Here is a 21,101-nt window from a genome sequence, read left to right as displayed (position 1 = left end):
TTTGTTGTTTTTATATTGAATATATTTTATGAGATGCTAAACAGGATGTCCTCTGTTTGGAGCCTAATTAGCCAATTAATAGCTACTTACATGGTAACATACAGCACACGGAATCGATCGTGAATGTTCATAGTGTGTCATAAGCTATAAATCATTGTTAGGCCATTTTGAAGTGAAGTTACAGGTTGTCAAACTTAGTCATAAAAAATGCCCACATTGATAATCGAAAAATATCAATATGGGCATTTTTTATGACTAAGTTTGACAACCCATAACTTTGCTTCAAAATGGTCTAAAACGCCTTATGCCTTATGACACACAATGAACACTCACAATCGATTCTGTGTGCTGTATGTTACTGTGCAAGTTGCATTTAGATAATAAAGGTCCACACAGAGAACATCCTGTTTTGGATATCATCAACATATTTATCATAGAACAAAATAACTGCATTTTTGAAATAAGCTCGTAAAAATACCTTAACTGTACAAATTTCATTCAAAACGTTTGAAAAATAAAGTTTTTTGAAGTGCCTCATCCCCCCTTAACGAGCCAAAAGCTTTTTGGTCTCCAACAATGCGCAACAAAGACACGAAAGAAAAATGCCTGCCAGAAACTAGACACAACCAGTGCCAAAAAGAAGTAGTTCTTGGACTTTTCAATGAGATCACTGAATTTAATACTAGTAGTGTGTGGTGCTAGTTGTTGCCAAGTGATTGTGTGATTTTAAAAAAAATTATCTGCATTGTGCCTGGAGACCAACTACCATTCCTTAGCATGCACTACTAAAAAAAAAAAGTAAAGAGGCACAAGGGCTGTGGCATTATGACTTCTCGAGACATTACCCGTTTATTTTCTTAATTAAGGTACTATTAAGGGACAAAAAAACATGACAAGAAGGTCTTTGAGGCAGGAGCTGCTCACTTAGCAATAGTGGTACCTTCAGTACCGTTACAAACTGTCTTGTGCCACTCAAAGTAACTAGATGAAAAGCTTATCAAAACCAAGAAAAAAAAAGAACAATCTAGTGAGCCCATTCTACGTGGATTAGAATATAATTCCAGCCTTGAGAGCACATAACATCCTGCCCCCATAGTTGCTGTTGAAAGGTCAACAGCATAAACGCACAGTTCTTTTGTTCTACAGAGAAAAAAAAATCATCCCCCACCCAATTTTGCAACGATACACATGATCTTTCACTGAGTTCTCAAACGTTGTGGCAAGTCAAAATCCATGGCGTCAAAACTGAACATGGGGAGAACAGAGAAAAACACCCAAAGCAACTCAACTCGACCACGGAGAGGCATTAGGTCGGCAGAAAGCCTCCCACCCAATGCTGTGCCTTGCGGATCGTCAGTTCATTTGCCACAAAAAGATGCGTGCACCGAGGCACAGAGCTTTGTTGCGGTTTCACCAAGGGGGAAGAAGAGGGCACGCTGTCAACCTTCCGCGCCGATCGAGGCAAAGCTTGACGTGACGGCCGGCCTTATGACCAGAGGGCTCAGCAGGTGCTGTTGCAGGGTTGGGGACACGACGGGGAGAGGGCCGGCGTGCAGTCGTGACGTCGGCATGTGGCCCCCTCCGCCACCACTGGCGCCTAGCCCCGAAGCGAAATCCGAGAACCTGGCCGGCTGGGAGGACTCGCCCGAGTGTTGGGATAGCGAATGTGTCCTCAGGCCCTGGGCAGTCTTGTAGCTCTTGCCACAGTGGCAGCGGTGCCCTTTCTTGACTCTGGAAGAATAGAAGCCACGAGTTTCACGGGCAATTTGTGGACAGAAAAAGAAACGCCAGTGGGGATTAGGGATGCAGGTAGCCGATACTGTCCCGACGATCGCCAGTCTATTTTGTGTCCGCCGTAAGACAAAGGCCTCTCCCAGCAATCTCCGATCGGCAATTAATCCTGTCTTGCACTAGCTGACACCAGCCTATGCCTGCAAGTTTCCTAATTTCCCTTCGCCTTCTAGTTTCCTGCCATCCTGGACTGCGCTTCCCTGCCCTCAGCACCCATTCTGTGACACTACTGCATAGACCTTAAGTGTCATGCTTAAGCTGCAACAAGAAGCCTGCGACCCGATTGTAAGTCTGGCTCAATACTTTTCGCTCAACTCTTCTCCCCAGCTCCCTATTGCATGACCCTTCCGTGCTGTCTGTGGACTGAACAGCAAAGTAGCTTACATCACTGCAGACTGACGCTGTCTTCTCAAAGCTGCCTTCACTGCCACTGATGTCAGGATTAAAATGCTGCTCCAGTGGCAGCTGCCCACTGAAGACGGCAACGTAGCTGCCTACGCTGAGATTTCGAATACATACATAGTTTTCCCGTTGCCTTGTCTGTCACCCAGCACCTATAAGTACATTCACTTGACTTCCTGGACACTCTTACGGCAGATAGCATACTCTGCAGACACGGGTCAGGGCATTTTGGACAGCTGACTGCATCTTCAGGTGCTGAACCCCAAGCTGACAGTAGGTGTGTTTGTATACATGTACCATCATGCGCAACAATAACAGAACGTCCCCCTGATTTTAGCCCCAATTTTGACACTAGCTAGCTCAGATGTTGTTTTAAAGCGAAGCTTTCTTTGCCTCTTCCTTTGATTTTCCCACTACAGCTGCTGCTACTGCTGCTGCTGGTACGAGTCCAGAGGGGATGTAGATAGAACTGTAGGGAAGAGGGAGGAGAAGAGGCAGTTCCCATACAAGGGGAGGGGGATGAAGGTGACATGAGAAAGCAAGGAAACTCTGCTACTATACGACGGTGGCTGTGGGGAAACTGGATAAGCTTAAGTTCAAGGTACGATACAGTACGTTGCTGCTATTTCTGAAAAAAAATAAACGTCATGCTAACATGTCAAGCAGGCAACTTACGCAGGGCGTGCAGAAGCAGAGCCGCATTAATTAAAGCGCACCGCAGGGTCCAGGTGACACTGCGGAAGCGGTTGACCGTCAAATCAACACTTCTGTGCTCGCTGCATTAGCTCTGCGGCTATGGCATTGCTAGAGGCCGTGGATTTGATCCCAAACACAGCAGCTGCACTTTGACGGGGGCAAAATAGACAATGCACATGCACTTAGATTTTGGGACACGTTAAAGTACATCACGGTGTGAAAATTAATCTGAAGTCCACCACTACGGCGTGCTTCATAATCAGATTGTGGTTTTGGCACCTACAGCCCCATAATCCAATTCAAGTCTAATACTTCTGCCACAACGCGACGTGCCATGTGAGGCAATGACTATGCTCAACCCTCACAGAGGTTCTTAAATATGGCACGCAACAACGCCTCAAGCAAACATCTCTCCCTGTGCGTTCTGTGTACTATGCAGACAGAGTGGCGCTCGCAAGGTAACGCTTAACATCAATTCAACACTCTCATGTTAGGCTACACGTTGAAGAAATTAAGCTTTAGCCGTCAATATCACCGCTAGTTATCGTCAATCAAAGCATCCAGCATGGAGTGCTTCGCTTACATCGATTCCCACATTGCGTGGGATCTGCATAATTTTACATTCTGCCTTTATCGGAATGCGACTGCCCTGGCCAGGAATAGAACCTTAGTTCTCGACCTAATTTTTTACTTTGTGTTCTCCAGGCATATCCTCCTACCATTAGGGACATAATCATTATTTAAGTTTGTTCTTGTTCCCAATTGATATGTCATGAACATGAAAAATATATTTTTCATCTAAGTACCATGGTTAGATACTAAAAGCAGCATCTCACATACATTGAGAAAGTAACCATCTTCTCGTATTGGTCCTAAGTATCCCTCTTCTTTGCCTAAACACAGAGCTCAAGATATAATACACAACAGGTTAGTACGTCTATGATGAATCCTCAATTTTTGTGTCAACTCACAATATTAAAATGCACTTCAGAGGTGCTTTTCCTTGCCTGTGACAGCACAATGACTCTAGACTTAATTAGCGCAAATTTTCACGAAAGCAGACACCAAAGATATGCTTAAACTTTCATACACTTCTGCATATAGAGCTTTATATGCAAGATGAATATTTTATGTTATCACACTTCCAAGTTAATTTTGAAAAGTACTGAACAAAATCTGCATTACAAGTAGAAACATCCAATGAGAGTGCCTTAAACAAGAGTTAAAAGCAACTATTCTGTTAAATTATTCCCGATCACATAAAAAAATGCTGCAAGGTTTTGTTATCTTCACAAGCATCCCCTACACCTATGTGTCTAATAAGGCACCACTATTACTTCCCAAAGATGAAGCGCCAACAGAAACAGAACTAGCCCCACAACGTGTTCTACTACTATTACTTCTGTTACTCTGAGACAAGAGGCGAGATAATACATACTTGGCTTCTTTCTTGTGCCCATTCTTGGCATGGTACTTGATGCCGTTGACATTCTTGTAGCGCTTCTTGCAGCCCGGAACAGGGCAGGCAAACGGCTTCTCTTCCGTCGATCCTGCACTGCTCATCATCCTGTCCCAGCGCACAAGAAAACAAGACGCCTGTCAAGTCACTCTGAGCAACAGGAAAAAGTAAAACGGATCCTGAAAGTAGGAAAGCAATTTGCCTGAGTGGTCATCCCCAATGCACTGTCAAATACGCTAGTTCTCATCAGATCACCAAGGTTAACCCTATGCGGTCACCTGTCGGACCCTTCCTGACACACAAAACTATCAGTTTCTGTCTGATCATTATAAAATATGAAGATGCCAAATAAAACCGACACACACAAGAGAAGAGAACGGGACAGGGCGCCACTCGCAACTTTCTGTCTGATGTTGGGAAGTGGCCCAGCAGTGCATACTATGGCTTTTTCATTGCGTTTGTTACGCTATCTTTTGAAAACTTTTCAAAGCATCGATGATTCACAGAATCTGCGTACAAGGGCCATACTTTTTAGTGGTACACTTAAGAAATTCACATGCACTTTTAGTGACCCATGACCGAGACAATTGCAGTTTCCTCCGCACGCGTTTTACAGAAAGAACTCACAAAAGTTTAGTGATTACGAATCTGGTTTTAGTGCCGAAGAGGCACATATTCCCCTTTCAGACAACTAGCGAACACCCTTGGACGAGAGTACTGAAAGAGAAAGTGACCTTGAGGACCCCAGCGAAAAACAGTTCCTGCGGTGGTCGCCCACAACATGATGCTGGCTCAACACAGTACTCTGTACAGGAGCCTCAGCAGTAGAGACAGTTTTCTTAAACAAATCCCTTATTACGCATTCCTTCACACAAGTTAGCTCTTTCAGACGAGAACGATGACAAAAGTGAGTGCAGGGACACAAAGGTACTATTGGTTGATTGTGCTGACCGATAAAATTGTGAATAAAAGAGTAAGTGAGCAGGACAGATGCACTCTTGCGTGTGTGCTGTCCTGTCTGTCCTACCTGTCTGTAGCATGTGCCCTGTCCACCTGGTCGATCTTTCCTAGACGATTTTACCACTCAGCATGATGATTAAAATGCAACAGCAACGATCCTACCATTCTACAGTCCTAACCACAAAGGTGTCATTTTCTCAATTTTATCACACTGGACCAAATTGAATCCCACAATTACCTCTGGCTACCAGGGGCGTAGCAAGGGGGTGGTGCTTATGGGGCTTCAGCCCCCCCCCCCCCCCCCGAAATTTTTTCGTGCTGTCATGCGCCGCCGACCAAAACAACCCCCGGCGCCAGAAATCATGCTCGATTTTGTCTAGAATGCCCTTCGCACGGTCGAAAAGACACTTCAGCACGAACATTGCAAAATCGGGCTGGATTTCACGGCAACGCCCATGCACCGGGAGTCAGATATCGGAACGCCAAGGAGCTCCATCCGAGCACAAAGTTTCAAAGGCGTTTGCATGGTGAGCGGGCTTGTCGCTGCATCGCGCGAAGGCCCCGGAATCTAGGGAGCGCTTGGATTTCAATTCTGAAACTTTATGGGTGTAAAGTTCTCAAACTTTTGATGCCAAAGGTGCATTGACAGTTCGAAAGTCGTGCTTCAGATTTTCACTTCCGGTACAAGGTGGGTTTAATGTTGTTACAAACATTTGACGCCCAAAGTGCACTGACTTTTCTAAAGTCGTACATCGGACCATACAGAGAGACAAGCCAAATAAACACACTGTCAGACAAGTTGACAAAGCACGCAGCAAGAGCCGATGCGACAAAGCATTGTGGTGGCTCATTTGTGCGGTCATGTCACAGAAACGAATATCAACTTTTTCTTTTTTTTTTCACCTGCGCCAAAGCATCCATGTAGAGACACTAAAGCCAGCAAAGGTAACTACATTCTTGTTTATTGTTCGACTTTGACTTCTATTCGCAAGGACACATTGTGCCTCTTCCTTTTCTTTATTGTTCTCGGTACCCACGGTACCCACGAACCAGCCAGAGCGCATGTGTTTTTCTCGTGCTGCATCGAGCACCGCGCGGCGCACTTCGATGAGCGTTCGTTGTTCTCTGGCCGAGTGAATTTTCGCCTGGCAGAGTTTTGGACGCTTTCTGGCTAGCAGACGAGAAAAAGAAACAATGCATGGTCGTTCACCGCCATCACTACAGGGACTTGAAGGATTGCAACGCGTTCACTTGAGTGCAACTTCTCCGGAAAATTTTGTCTCCCCAGTGTAGAATACCGAGCACTATGCCTATGGTTCTCTATGGACCAAGTGTCTCACGTTTTCCTCGATATTCTTTCGGTAGCCATACTAGGTGCACAAATTAGGCATTAGATTGTAGCCAACATGCTTTGCGTTATTTCATCTTCAGCGCCCACCGCCAAAAAAAAAAGAAAGGACATTGTTGCGGCGCAGCAGATTGTCGCATGGTGAAAGTTCGATTTTATTACTTCTATTTAGCGGAAAGTTATGGGCCACGGGACGCTTCAGTTACCGAATACTCTTATTATATTATTGCGATAGAAGTTATATGGACACTCCAGGCGCATCTTTGCTGTCGCCCTCATGTTCTGTATAAAGTCCAGGGGTGGCAAGACCTTGACCGCGCGCCGCATGCTGTATGTGCAAGTGAAAGCGTAAGGGGGGGGGGGGGGATGGATTCCCAGTCTTGTGTGCGCAAGGGAAAAAAGCGGGGAGGAAGCGCGCCACCTTCCGTCATGCGCGATACATTGGGGGAGTGGAGGGAGTGGGAGCTGTGATCTGTGAATCTGTGGTTGCGCAACATGTTTATTTGCCTTGTTTGACGTATCATATATAGCGACTTTTGCTTAGATACGTAGATTTATTGGAGACTTATACGTATATTTAAATATTTTGCTGCAAGCTTTTGCGTATATTTGCAGTGAAATTGGTTTCCAGTGACACTTTTTTGCCCTTTATCAAGCTGTATCTTCACATTTGTACATACTATTGCATCTTCACATTTCTAATGTACGAAGGCGAGTCAAATTAAATTGAGCCTACAAACCATGCGCAATAATGGTTCTGCTCATTATCTGCAAGGCATGCACAGAGGCATCTCTTATATAAAAAAGTGACATGCAGGTGTGAGGACCAAGGTTCTTTAATGTTCTCATACACTGGGGTGAACATGGTTGTGTGACATAATGGACACTCCAAAAGTTTAACAGCGTGGTTTCATGAGGTTTTTGACAGTTGAAAATGTTTCCCAAAAAGAAATAAGTCGCCATATGGTGGCCGTGTATGCTGAACATTGCATTTAGTTGGCCACTGTGACGTGTTGGAGCAAACGACTCAAAGAAGGACGTAAAAGTTACAAAGAAGATCCAAGACCAGGCCAAAGCCACCGTGCAATCACCCCCAACACAATTCCAAAGGCTGGCTAGACAAGAACGGAGGATAAGCATCGATGAATTGGCAGGGCGCGTGAACATCAGTCATGGTTCAGGTCGCACCATAATTCATGAGCATCTTGGTTATTGGCTCTAGTGTGTGCAATGGATGCCCAAGATTTTGAACCACCGCCAAACGACGGAGGGTTTCGGCGATGCCTTGACTCATCTAATCCAGTATCACAATGAGGGTGACGGGTACGAATCATGGTGCCACTACTACGAGCCTGAAACACGCCGGCAAAGCTTACAGTGGAAACATTTGAGTTCACTATCCCCAAGGAAAGCAAAGGCCGTCAGTTCTGCTGGAAAGGTGTTGACTATTTTTCGATCGTCAGGTGCCATTATTGATCGAATTTGATAAACCTAGAGAGACTCTCAATCGTTTCCGATAGTGTGAAACGTCGGATTGGCTGCGTGTCGCAATCAAGAACAAATGACGTGAAAAACTCGGGAATGGGGTCATCTTGCTGCACGACCATGCCCGTCCCCACGTCGCTGATGTGGTTAATACAAAACTGGCAAAGTTCAAGCAGGAAACGCTGCAACATCCGCCATACAGCCCAGACCTGTTGCCTTGCGACTTCCACATTTTGGAGCACTTGAAGAAACACCTCAAGGGAACCAGATTCGTGTCAGACGATGACGTGACAGAGTCAGTTACAGACTTTTTGAAGCAGCAACTCAAGGAGTTTTACGAGACGGGAATCACGCGACTCGTCAGTAAGCGGGACAAATGTATATATGCTCATGGTGACTACTTTAAATAAACTACCCAGTCTGTCATATACTCGCATTGGCTCACTTTCATTTGACTCACCCTTGTATATTTTGCAGAACTCCTGCTTTTTATGTGTGCTTTCTATTGCGACTATAATTACAATACACGACCGGTGACAACTGCTCCTGGGCAATACATACTAACAAAGGACAGCGTCATTGAGATTTCTCCCTGGTCGTTGCATATGTACAAAGATGTAGAAAAGGTTCTTCAATGACAGAGAGAGAGTGGCAAATCAGAGAAAAGCAGGGAGACTAGTAACAATGTTTTAATAAAATATTTGTCCTCAACTCATTCATTTCATGGCCTTTACATTTTTCATATCAGCGGCATGCACTTCTTTGCTGGTTTCAAACTGATATCTAAAGTTTGTGTGACATTTCCTTTACTTGTTAAATATACAGAAAACATGGAAGCATTGATATCAGTTATTTTGGGCACAATTTTTGAGACATACGAGTGTATCCTTTTATTTAAAAATATATATTTTACTTGTCTTGGCAGTGCGTAGCATTCAGGAATTTGTTTGCAGCATCTTTGGCAATGGCAACGCAGTTATTAATATTGTTTAATGTATTTCATCCCTCAAAAAATTCTATAAGGAGGAGGCCGAGCTACAAAGTGAGCCCTCCCGAACGAAATTTCTGGCTACGCCACTGCTGACTACATATCACCAATAAACTTACATCCCATTCCAAATGAACAATTCATAACACGTACGTCATAGATGTCATCCCCTTTCGATCCCGCCTAAAAGGTGGAGTGCCGTATCACCTAACAAGGTTGTACCAGGATTCCTTTGTTCCAAGGACAAATATGTTTTAAGACCACCTGGCTGCTTCCATCTCTACCATTACAATACAACTGCAAGCTTCAAAGCAGCTGTGCACAATAAACTACGTTAAACTTTCTTACTGCCCATTTTTTTGTTTGCTACCCCGAACCATTTCTTCCTGTAATGCCATCAGGCTAGAGGTGGGCGAACATCAGCATTTTCATATGTGACTCGAATATAAATAGTAAGCACCAAATATGGAATAGTCAATGCAGAGCAGATATTTATAGCAAGAATATTTATTTTGGTATAATTAGGTACTATGGTTGCATTGGCTAACAAAAAGAGACAGCCAACTATCAAGGACAATTAGGATCTGTTTTACATACAATATAATTTATTGTGAATAAAAGAACTGCACAAATAGCCTCTCAACATCTTTAGAGCCTGCTTGCAAACAAGCTTTCCAAAATTAATGGTTGCTGTAATGACTAGCTCTCCAAAAAAATTGGCCGACGATTATGCTTCTTGGTAATGCGATCTTTGAGTGCAGCTGCTGCCTTATTTCAACAGAACACGCAGTGCCGAACGGAAGCAATTCTGCATTTCAGATTGGGCAGCACACACACCTTGCTCTGCCACTATCAAACTAGCACTCCGGCGACGCGCCATATTATAGTAGGTCACCCTCGCTGAGAGGGGTGAAGAAGATTAGCAATTATTATTTAATGTTTCTTCTGAGGTGGGATGAGGAAACGGGTGGAGAGCAGGGGATCTGAGTAGAGGTCACATATTGATTCACTCACAGACGGGCCTCAATGTGGCTGCACAAGGTTGGGGTGGGAAGTAGAAGTAAGGGGACAAAACGCTATAACTGTCCTTCGAGTCACTGCAACGGCCCTGCACCAGGTATGGGGAGGTACAGGGCAAGAGTGGTGGCGTTAGAAAGACAGCCAGCCGCAAGCACTGCCAGAGGGGACAAATGCCACTGAAGAACGCGCCCCGCAAATGGACAAGCGAGAGACACGGCTGACAGACATACAGCCACGTGACACGGAGACGGAGGAGTGGAGAGCCGCGGATAACGCGCGAGGCGGCAAGGAGTGCCCGCCGCCGGCACCGCAGCAGTGCTGTGACGGCGGGAGAAGGGGCGGTGAGGGCGGAGTGGACGGTAGTGGCAAGAGTCACCATAACGGCGCTGCGCGGAGGAAGGGGCGAGGGGATAGGCAAGAACCCGTGATCTGGCTTTGGAGGACAAGAGGAGAGCAAGACTCGTGACGCGCGCGAGACATGGCACCAGGAGCACGCGGATGACCTTGGTTACAGCGAGGCCAACGGCGACGCAAAATGCGGAAACAGGCACAAAAGAGCTGCGCTCTAAAATGCGAAATACTAGTTGCAGAATAAAGAACAGAAGTTGAGGGAGAAAGAAAGTTAAAATCCTAATGAAATACTTGTGCGCTGTAGATGCATATAAAAGGGTCCATTAAGAGGAAAATATCACTGGTTGTGTCGTAAAAGATAAAAATGCTACATAAGTAGACTGCAAGATAACACTAAAATACACAATAGAAGCAAAAACCAATTATTGTTAGATAGGCTTCCACAGCAAAATCGAACACCTGGAACACTTGGACTACCTGTTTCATTTCTGCATTGCTTGTTTACTTCTGATAATTTGCTGTACTTTGTTTATCAAAAGGAGAACAGTAAGCCAACTTTAACAATCAGTTGCGAAATATTTGATTAGTTTAGATATTTGAAAATACCAAATAGATCATCTTCGAATAGTAATATGAATAGTTGGTGTCGAATATGCAATTCGTATTTGAAACTTCTGAGTATTTGCCCACCCCTAGTTCAGGCCTGGAATGTACATTAAACAGCTAAACATTTGGAGAATGCTCAAGCTTTGCCTTTAAGAGTGGAAGGCAATGGCATTCAAAGATCCCTGACTGCCTCTCACGCTTCCCATCAACTGCAGCTTATGTAACAGTAGCATGAAATGCTGGCGGCGAACCGTATGCACGAAGGCGAGCTTTGAGTGTCTTCGGAGGTATGAACGGCAGCTGGAAAAGGGGATTGTGTTTGAGTTTCCGTGTACTAACAGAACTACATCTTCTCATGTATTAAAATTACAATCCTACGCTATCATGTCTGTTGGTTGTGTGTAAATTGTATTTTACTAATTTTCTGACGCATTTTATATTAAGAAACGCAATTAGTTCAGCAATGCCATGTGCCACACAGAGGGCCTGCATGGATCGGGATGCGTGGTTCGGGATGATTTTTCTCATACAGACATCGCTGCCGGTGCCAACGGCAGACTTTCTGCGACTTCGGGCCTTTAACTCTGTATTAATAAAGGGATTACACAACATATGCTTCCCCATTACTTGTGGACGAAGGCTCGCAGCATGGACGACGTGACATTTTCGGTCCGTGGGTGCCACAATGCTTGGCTGTTAGATATTGTCACATTGAGGTGATGGTGAAGTACAAAGCCATGCCAAAACTGTGAGCAACGAATGTGACTCTTGATTGGGCAAAGTTGTGCATAGAAAAACAAGCGACACCTAAAACGCAGCACAATAGTGAGTGCAGTCATCAAAATCTGATTTCTGCGAGTTCAATGTGTCGGTTGTTTATACATGACTTACCATACACTCCAGCATATCAGTGGCGCTCATATACATTATGTTGCACACAGTAACGTTTAACTAATGTGGTCCTGAAACAGTGAATGCATCCTCACAACCATTTTCGTGCATACTGATACGGATTTTCGAACTATTCTCTTGAGAGACATACTTTCTAACTGCAGTGCGATTTGCAGAGGTGACTATTCTTAACCTTCGACATATGTTTTACTACACTTGAACCTCATAAATAGCAGAGTTGAAGGAGGAGCCAAAACTATTTTATTATATCCATTATTTCATCATATTCTTTATTGTCATTTACTGCACTATATGCCCAACGAGGTATGCCCAATGATATATGCCCAATGCCAACGAGGAAATAAGAATACGGGGCTGCGGCCCACAGAATCACTACACAGCCACGCATGTGATAAAATTTGAAGAAAATAAGAAAATAATATTTGGCGTGTGGCATCTAACTTCTTAGCACTTTAATGAGACAGCTTGTTGACAGCTGCATCCTGTTCCATTGTGATGGTCTTGCGCTTCCACTTTCCTCGTGCGCCGTCGCGGTGGAGCAACACACGGCAGACAACACAGCACTCCGCCATGCGATCGAGGAGGCAAGCGAACTTTGCCGCTCCGGCTTGGCTCGGCTGGCTCGTGGCCTCCGAGACTGCACTGGAGCCAATGCAATCTCGGACACCACGTCTGGCTGCCAGCCCACACGGCATGCCGCAGGAAGAGGGAGAAGTGAATGCACAAATCTTCTGCGTTCGTTTCATTCAGAATGCACTTTTAGTTTAATGCTTTTTTAAGCAGTGCACTGTCTCATTTAGTGCAGAGCAAATTTTGTTGTAAGCCATTGTGCTGTGATGCCCTTGGCCAAAACGTAGATGATGAATAGATAAACATGAATTGGCATCAGGAGCATGTGTTGATGGTCACAGTTAGAGAACACCAAGAGCCCAATAATGGTGGCACTCCCTAAAGTAGTCTGTGTAATGCTGACATCCCAGCTGATTCCTAATTCTTTTGTACTGACAATTTATGCACCAATGAAGAACTCTCGTCCCAAATGTCGGAAGTGCACAGAAATAATGTGTTTGATTTGTCAACCAAATTTTTCATGATATTGGTTATCTTGCTGCCGAAATTTCTTTAATATTTCCACCACTCTGGTATAGAAAGCACAAAGCACACATAGCAGCTGCCAGGTATCCAATTAACATGTACTTCCGGCATGCCTAAGACTTACTTTTTCAAGCAACTCATAGAGAATGAGAAATGCTGTAGTTCGGGGCATTGGATTAACTTAAGACTGCCAGCAATTTCTCAGCACTGTAATGCCCAACGTATCATACATGCTATGCTAAGTTCAATACCTCAAGGTGTTTATCTAAAGGGAGACTAAAGGCAAATGCTAAATCGACGTGGACTGTTGAAATACCATTCCAGAAACCTCGCAGCACTTGTCTGCTGCCAAGAGAAAAAGTTAGCTTAAGAGAAAATTGTGTCTGAAGGGTCCGCATACCTTTAGCGCAATTGAAGATCACCCACCCCCAGAGGTGACATTGCACACACAATCACTGCATGCCCTTTACTACCGTCAGTGAGTAAAACGGCACCCAAGAGATGGTGCTAGAAAGTGCGGACAGCGCAGAGTGGAGAAAATTAAACCTATTGACTGCCCTGCATAATTGTCAAGGGTAATGTGAGCGAGTTCTTTTTTCTTTTTTAAAGATCAAACAGATCTGGACAAGTAGCATTTTTTTCCTTCTTATAATACAATACAATTATATTTTTATTATGAGTACTAGCGACAGAATAACAATGAGAAGTGCCCTTGTAATTGGGCTTACTTGAATGTCCCAGGAGAGTCTCTAGTCATGTCCTGTATTTACCTAAATTTTTCAATTACTAAAGTGTTGTTCCCAATAAAACTGATGCCTCAGACATTCTCGAGCACTAATCTATCACTTCAGCGTGACTTAATATTTGCCTTCAGCATCCCTTTTAAGTGTGGGAAGGTTAACACACAGCCTATAGTAGTGTTCTAGATAAATTGGAGGAAGTCTTCAGTTGTGGATAGTTTGGCAAACAAATTACCAATAGATTAATTACTACACTAATTAGGTTAACTCAAATTACAAGCTATTTTCCTTTCTTTCATGGAAATGTCATGTACTTTCCATGCCCAGAAATAAAGGCAAACAAGTTGCTCCAATATTCCCAAGTGTGTTACTACTGTGTTTGGGCATTTCAGGGTCAACATGCACTCACAGCAACAGTGCGCAAGCGACCTCGCATTCCATCAGAATATGAACAGCAATAAAACCCTCAACTTCGTGCTCAGAAACGGGAAGCCATAGCCAATGTACCACCACAGTGGACAAGAAGCTTGATACGTTCAAAACCTTCAACCTGAGAAACAATGAGAGCAAAAAAAAATTACCCGCAAAGAACGCACCTCATAATGAACTCCGAGATGAACTCGTTCTGCGTTGTCCACGAATCATTGCTGTCGTCAGATTCACTACTCATCTCCTCTTCGTCCATCTCGCTTCCTGCGAGAACATTTTTCGTAGCTTGAAACAATTATCAGGTTCAAGTTTATCGTTATTCATTATAAGTACAAAAATGGTCATGTATCTTATGTAGCATCAGGAGGTCCCAAAGTAAAATGTGTTGTGGGGACCTCCCATTATCAGTGCATGTGTAAGAGTACATTAGTGCAGCAACCAGTAATGGTGCAAACATGAAACGAAAGAAAAATAAATGCAATTCGGAGAGGAAAAAGTTACAAAGAAAAAGGAAAAACACTGAAAGTAGCACTAAGAATAATAGGTTACCATTACACCCGTACAAGCAATATGACAATACTTGGAAGAGAGAAGTGCCTAGTGAGGAAGCAAAAGAATTTACATCAACAACAAAAACATTTCACAGTGCAATGTGTACACAACATAAAAGCACTTGTGGTATACTGAATATGCAGTAAAAGTACATTATACATCCTATTTCGTGCCAAATCAGCCCAATTAAACCATTCACTCTTTAGAAACAGCACCAAGGCATCTACTATGGTGGCATAATCAAGTTCACCATTTTTTTTTTTTTTCAGGTTTTACCCTACTGCTTTTATGAAATTCCCTGGCAGCCTACAAAGCTGGCAATTGAGGCGGGAGGAAGAATTGGTTTATAACTTGCCAAGTTAAAATGCCAGCCCATTACTTCCAACTACAACCAGTTACTGTAAGCCGACAATCAGTTGAGTGTGCAAACAGATTGGATTAAATAAGATGTTTCATGACATTCCAACCACTCAGTAGATAACTAGGGCAGATAACTGGTGGACCACTAAGAGTAACGGAATGGGTGCCAAGGGAAAGGAAGTGCAGTCAAGGACAGCAGAAAATCAGGTAGGGTGACGAATATGAGAAATTTGTAGGCATAAGATGCGGACAGCTGGTGCAGGACAGGGGTAATTTGGAGATTGCTGGGCGAGAACTTCATCTCGGCAGTGCACGTGGAAGACGCTGTTGAAAATGGCACTGAGTGTCTGAGTGTCCCTTTAAGGAGCTCGGTCTCAGACATCAAATTTTGATTAATTTTCTAGTTATGGGGCTGAGAACCTGTACATATAAAGTGTGTGTGTGAGCATTTGAGGACATGGCTTCGAACTGCCACAGATATTCTCAGTCTGTCGAAGAACTTAAGGTATGAGGCCAAGATAAAAGCCAAATATAAAAAGAAAGCTTTTGTTTTTCTTTTTTTTTTGCTGAATTTGAAGTACAATTTATTGGAGAATATTTCACAGCTAAAATTCTGTTGCTGCATTACTTATATTGAAAAGATAACAGCAAAGCTCATAACCCCATCCAGTCTCTCTAAAACCAAAACTGAAGATACTGGTTTCATTTCTAACATAAGGATGCCCGAATGGTGTAATATTTTCTTGCTTCTTTATTTTTAATGTCAATACTGCATCCAAACGAGTAATGAGGATTTAAAAGCATTGGCAGCATTTCCATTAGTGATAGACATAATCTCTCACATGCGGGATGCACATTTAAAATATGTTTACACTTTGCAGGTTTTTTTGTGCATCGAAGGAACAGCAAGATTTTTATTTATTTATTCAAAAATACCTTACAGACGACTAGAGGCATTGTAAAAGGGGGGAATGCACAGGAAATGTCATGGCTACATCATGCAAAAAAAAAAATGCTGGTAGCAGCATTGATTCGATACAAATGAAGTGAAAAAAATTAAACAAGAAGGAAAAAGAAAAGGAATGAATTGCCTTTACTTGTGGTGTTTATAGGCAGCACTTTTCTCATTTATACTAGTAGCTAAGTACACTTATGTTCAGAGTGGGCAAGGGAAACTGGAGCTCGCTGGGAATCAATACACAAAGGTCACAGCGCACGACAGATTCGACGACGGAAGTGCACTGAAACTTCGTAATTAAAGTGCAGCATGCCTGCAGTATTCTGAAGTCAAGCTCTGCACAGGAAGAAAACAATCACGCATCTCGGCATTCTGTCAAACGTTGTTTGCCCTGACTGAGTGCTTCAATGGTACTATTAGGCAAAGGGCAACCAAAGACACATACACATACGAGCCTTCTGACTTACAAGTTTGCTCTGTCATTTCAGCAACAGCAAGGTAGGCACACACTATATGCTAAAACAAGTCAGATTAAAAACCAGGCCTTTACACAATTGAAACTTGCCCCATAAATCACTGCACGCTCAAAGCAAAGGCCTCCCGTTTTGGTACTGATGTTACAAAACAGCCTAGAAAAAGAAACCCAAGGGACCCCATGGGCGAAATTGAACAAAAAGAAGAATCGGGAAGAGAGAAGCTAGGAATATGGAAAATCTCCTGAATGTTTTCTGTGAACGCTGCAGGTGTTTCAGATCTGTTTCGTTTATTTTTGTCAGAAACCATTTTTTTAGCAGTTCTTTCATACACCAACCAGGATAAACACTTTTTCTAATAAAGAATATTAAATAAACCTTTGATCGCTTAATTCTAACATAATTGTCGGCACAGTGACCCTCAAAAACAAAACCATATGAAAAGCCTGATATGGTTCTATTTGATAACAAGAGCATGTGTTCTTTTTTTTTGTAATTTCATAACTACACTCCCACAATTCTTCAGATCTTGTTAGTTTTGGTTCATTGCACAGATTAAATAAGACACTTCCATGAGATCAACACAAATTGTTTTATTACAGCAAGCTAAATGTAAGTTACGAGTATTGGTGCGAGACCAACATCCTAAAACAATTGTTTTGATGTTTTTGCAACTCTTTAAAACATTTTACACATTTATAAAGACTAACTTGCACCTAGAAAAATGTGCTCTACAATACAGACAAATAATCTGCATTCTTACTCTTCTCCAAAAAAGCTTTTCGCTGGACTCAGCCTCATACCCTAATTTCGTCTTTATCAACCCATACGTCAACTATCCATCACATTTATTCTACGGAAGCAGCTTCCAGTCTGCCGAAGCCGCATGTAGTCCTAGTCGCCTAACGTACAAATCACGGCGACTTGGAGAACACCACCTTCTCGAATGCTGCCAAATCCTTTCCTTCTTGAGGCGAGACAAGTGTTTGTGGCACACTATCACCTTTGACCAAGAGAAATAATTGCTACCAGTGCTCGGGCACCATTCAGGCAGCTGAGCTTCTCCAGCAGGCAGAGGCCGTCATGAGTGACAGCCCTGAAAAACCAATTATGGCCATTGCAGAAGAATCTGAATTCAGGTGTTTTCCGTGACAAAACCACGATTTGACTAAGGCAAGCCATAGTGGGTGACTCAGGACTAATCTTGACTCCCAGGGGATATTTAGCATGTCCCCAATGCATGGGGCACGGATGCTTTTGCATTATGCCCCCATCGAAATACGGCTGCGGCGGCTGGGATTTGATTCCATGACCTAGAGCTTAGCAGCGCGACGCCGTAGCTGCTAAGTCACCGTGGCGGGTCAGAAAGACTTCCAGTGGCAACAGCCAAGCCATCTGTGCAAAATGTCGTTATGGGTACCTCCCAAGTACTGAATTAGCTTGCTCCCACGAGGCTTGCATGACTCAAGAGTGGCTGGCTGTGTGGCCATATCACCCTCAATGTGGTGTCCCTAGTTCCCAACATAGTAAACCTGCTATGCATGCACTGAGAGGGAGACCAACAAACAGCCAATATTAAAGACTCGTTAAAATCTGCTACCGTGGAACCATTGCGCAACATCAACACGAATTATGTGATCCGAGCCTACAGCCATTGTCAAAGCAAAGTTCAGTCAAGAATTGAGGCTAAAGATGATCTTATTGAATGTTTTAGGAAAGCAGTGATAAAAGAAGCAACATAAAATATCTGGAATGCATATAGTGAACCTTGGCTGCAATAACATAAAGCTACTGAACTCAATTTTTATTCCAAATCCATCATTAGCCCACTTTGACTGGTCAAAATGGCTGAGGCATCAAGCCACCTTGACTAATTACGGAGGTCTAATGACGGATTTGGAATAAAAATGGAGCGCAATAGTTTTACGTTATCTCAAATCCTGTCCAAAATGGTGTCGCTATTTCTAAGTCATCGTTACGTTCTCAAATAACCTCATGCATCAGGTACACAATTTTAAATGCCTGCATTTAAAATTGACGCCTATTTTTGTTTGTCTCATTTGGCTCATATTTAACAAAAGTGCTCCTTTCTTAATTTTCCAGAAAATTTCGCAAAATGTCAGTTCCTCAGATGCATGAACACAAATAAAATTCATCCTTGCACAATAATAAGGACATAATACAAAAGAATAAGCATTAATCTATAGATGACCCAACTCCCCTCTTTATTAAAACCGAAGTAAAGGCCAAAGAAGAAGTTTACGCTACCCTGCCTGTAGGAACCAAGGCTGGAGTCTTTAATCTGAAGGAAGTGTTTAAAAAAACTACTTCTGGGATTTTACACACCAAAACTACAATCTGATTACGGTGCGCACCAGATTAATTTTGACCACCTGGGGTTCTGTGACATGCTGCGAAATAAAATTTTACAAGCACTTCTGCATTTCACCTTGATCGAAGGAAGTTTCATAGGCCAGCAACAATTCAACCTTTTATTCACATAGCAGAGGGCTTGAGGGACCTGAGCAGAATCCCAGAGCATGACAAAGTAAAGGTGGATGTATACAAGGGTGCTACCTTAATTCCTCACACGCTGCATGCACGCATGTGCACCAAAAGCACTGGTGAAAATTATATTTCTAGTGTGCAGTATGCATCTTGAAACACTTCTGATTGGATTGCAGGTTTGAATAATGACACGTAGAATGTTGAAGTGAAACGAAATGAAATGTAGGCAGTTGTGTGTTCGCTCTTGGTGTCAGTATGCCGTCATGCAGTGGATCAACTTGTTGCATTATTTTTCAACAATCTTTCTTTTTATTTTTTTATTGGCTGAATAGGTGCTTTCAAACTATGCTAGATGTACACAATGGTTGTTGCTCTCATATCTGCACTCCCTGCAGGTAGGTCTGGCATGAAGTTAACATTCTGAACGCATGAAAATACTCATCAAATAAAATTCTTAATAGGTCAAACAGCTGTGTATGTCTCGCAATTCTGAATATGCAAGGACTATGTTGAAACTAAATTTTCAATAAACAGAATTCGCACCTACAGGGGATAATTGCAATTATTTTAGCACCACAGATGCAGAGAATGGGAATGAAAGTTCCACGGAACGAAACGTTGGCGAAAACCTAGTCAAAACTGGGTTTTCCCAGGTCCCAAGGGGGTCGGGATCAAGAAATGTCCGTGATAATTTGAGCCTTTTATAACAAACTGCAGAACGACTTTGAAGAGCATGAGAATGTCCGGACTTCTTGGTCTCCTTTCCTCAAGTGCATCAATTTGAGGTTGGTTCCAGCAAATAAAACTGAATCCACTGAGAAAAGCTACATGAAACTCTTCCATGCGCAAAGCTAAGCATGGTGGCCATTAAGAGTGCACGTGGACAATTATTGTGCCTACGCCGTTGCTTTGCCTCGAAGCGGAAGGGGCAGGATAAACGTCATTAGTAAAGTTAGCAAACGAATCTTCCAGCAGTTGCGTCCGCAACGTGACCATGAGCACGTCGGCGATAGACGGGCGCGATGCAATTCACCTGTTGGCGTATTGCTGCAAATCGACGACGCTGGCGACAGCGTCCGCTGTCTCTTGCGGATCGCCCCGAGTGGTTCCACACGTGAAGCTTCCGTGAAGACCCTGCACACACACACACATTTCGGGAGGTGAATTTCGCGATTCTCAATTCCTTGGCCACTGCAAACGCGCGGGTTTACTTCCGAGTAGGAAGTGCGGCGTGGCCACGGGCCGGCCCCGCATACAGAGCACGGTTATCTTTATTTCTAGCGTAACGATGCACGTCTGCTGCGCAGGTCAGCCCATGGCAACACTTCAGCGTTTCGCCTCGCAGCAGTCACATGTTTAGCAAAGAGCGGACTGCGTCGGGATCAGACACAACGAGCAAAGAGTCGCCTCCATGTATACCCACCTAAGAACGCAGCTGACAGGAAGGCACGACGGTGGCTGCAGTTCTTGCTTTTCTAGTAGTCTTGGGTCGTTATCTGCGCGCGGGAGAGAGAGCAGAACAGTGTTTAAACCGCGTCGCACGAGGTCGATCTCAATCGACACAGATAATTAGGCTCTCGTTTATCCTTCCGCAATTTCGGTTTGACAATTAACGCGCTGCCAGCCAAACTAACACACGACCGAACAACGGGTGCCTCGTCAAGACCGACGCGTGCACTTCGAGAAGCAGCGGCGATCCGCATCAGTTTCTTTTAGCATCTCGGATGGTGGTGCACCCGAGAGCAATCGGGGCGTGGAGTGCTTGGAACGAGGCACGCGTGCTCGCGCCGCGGGTGCGCGCAATGCACCGAACGGTATACCTATGTGCGTGTCTTCGATGTGCAAAATGAGCTCTCGCAGTGTGGGGAACGTCAGGCCGCAACCATTGAATTTGCAATTGTTGATTAGGAATACCGCCATCACACACGCAGCCAAAGCGCTTCACATCTTATGGGAAGCGGCAACCGT

General features: G+C 43.8%; 1 protein-coding gene across 1 annotated transcript; it reads right to left on the bottom strand.

The window, feature by feature from the left end:
- Window positions 1-830: 830 nt before the first annotated feature.
- On the bottom strand, window positions 831-21,095 carry LOC135919242 (juxtaposed with another zinc finger protein 1). The gene is made up of 6 exons (XM_065452943.2): window positions 20,954-21,095; window positions 20,557-20,629; window positions 20,167-20,267; window positions 14,450-14,546; window positions 4,328-4,456; window positions 831-1,731 (listed from the first exon to the last, which is right to left on the bottom strand). Exons 1-6 carry the CDS (start codon window positions 21,051-21,053, stop codon window positions 1,440-1,442), a joined length of 792 nt encoding a protein of 263 aa, XP_065309015.1. The 5' UTR covers window positions 21,054-21,095; the 3' UTR covers window positions 831-1,439.
- Window positions 21,096-21,101: the final 6 nt, after the last annotated feature.

Source organism: Dermacentor albipictus, chromosome 4, assembly GCF_038994185.2.
Source record: "Dermacentor albipictus isolate Rhodes 1998 colony chromosome 4, USDA_Dalb.pri_finalv2, whole genome shotgun sequence".
NCBI lineage: Eukaryota > Metazoa > Arthropoda > Arachnida > Ixodida > Ixodidae > Dermacentor > Dermacentor albipictus.
The sequence above is the reverse complement of the archived record's forward strand: the minus strand, read 5'-3'. Positions and strand labels throughout refer to the sequence as shown.

Coding starts and splice junctions, on each gene's coding strand:
- LOC135919242 (XM_065452943.2), bottom strand. CDS start 21,053: ATGGCGGTATTCCTAATCAACAATTGCAAATTCAATGGTTGCGGCCTG. Junction 14,547..20,166: donor TTGCAGCAATACGCCAACAG/GTGAATTGCATC, acceptor ATGTTCTCGCAG/GAAGCGAGATGGACGAAGAG. Junction 4,457..14,449: donor ATCTCGGAGTTCATTATGAG/GTGCGTTCTTTG, acceptor GCGCTGGGACAG/GATGATGAGCAGTGCAGGAT.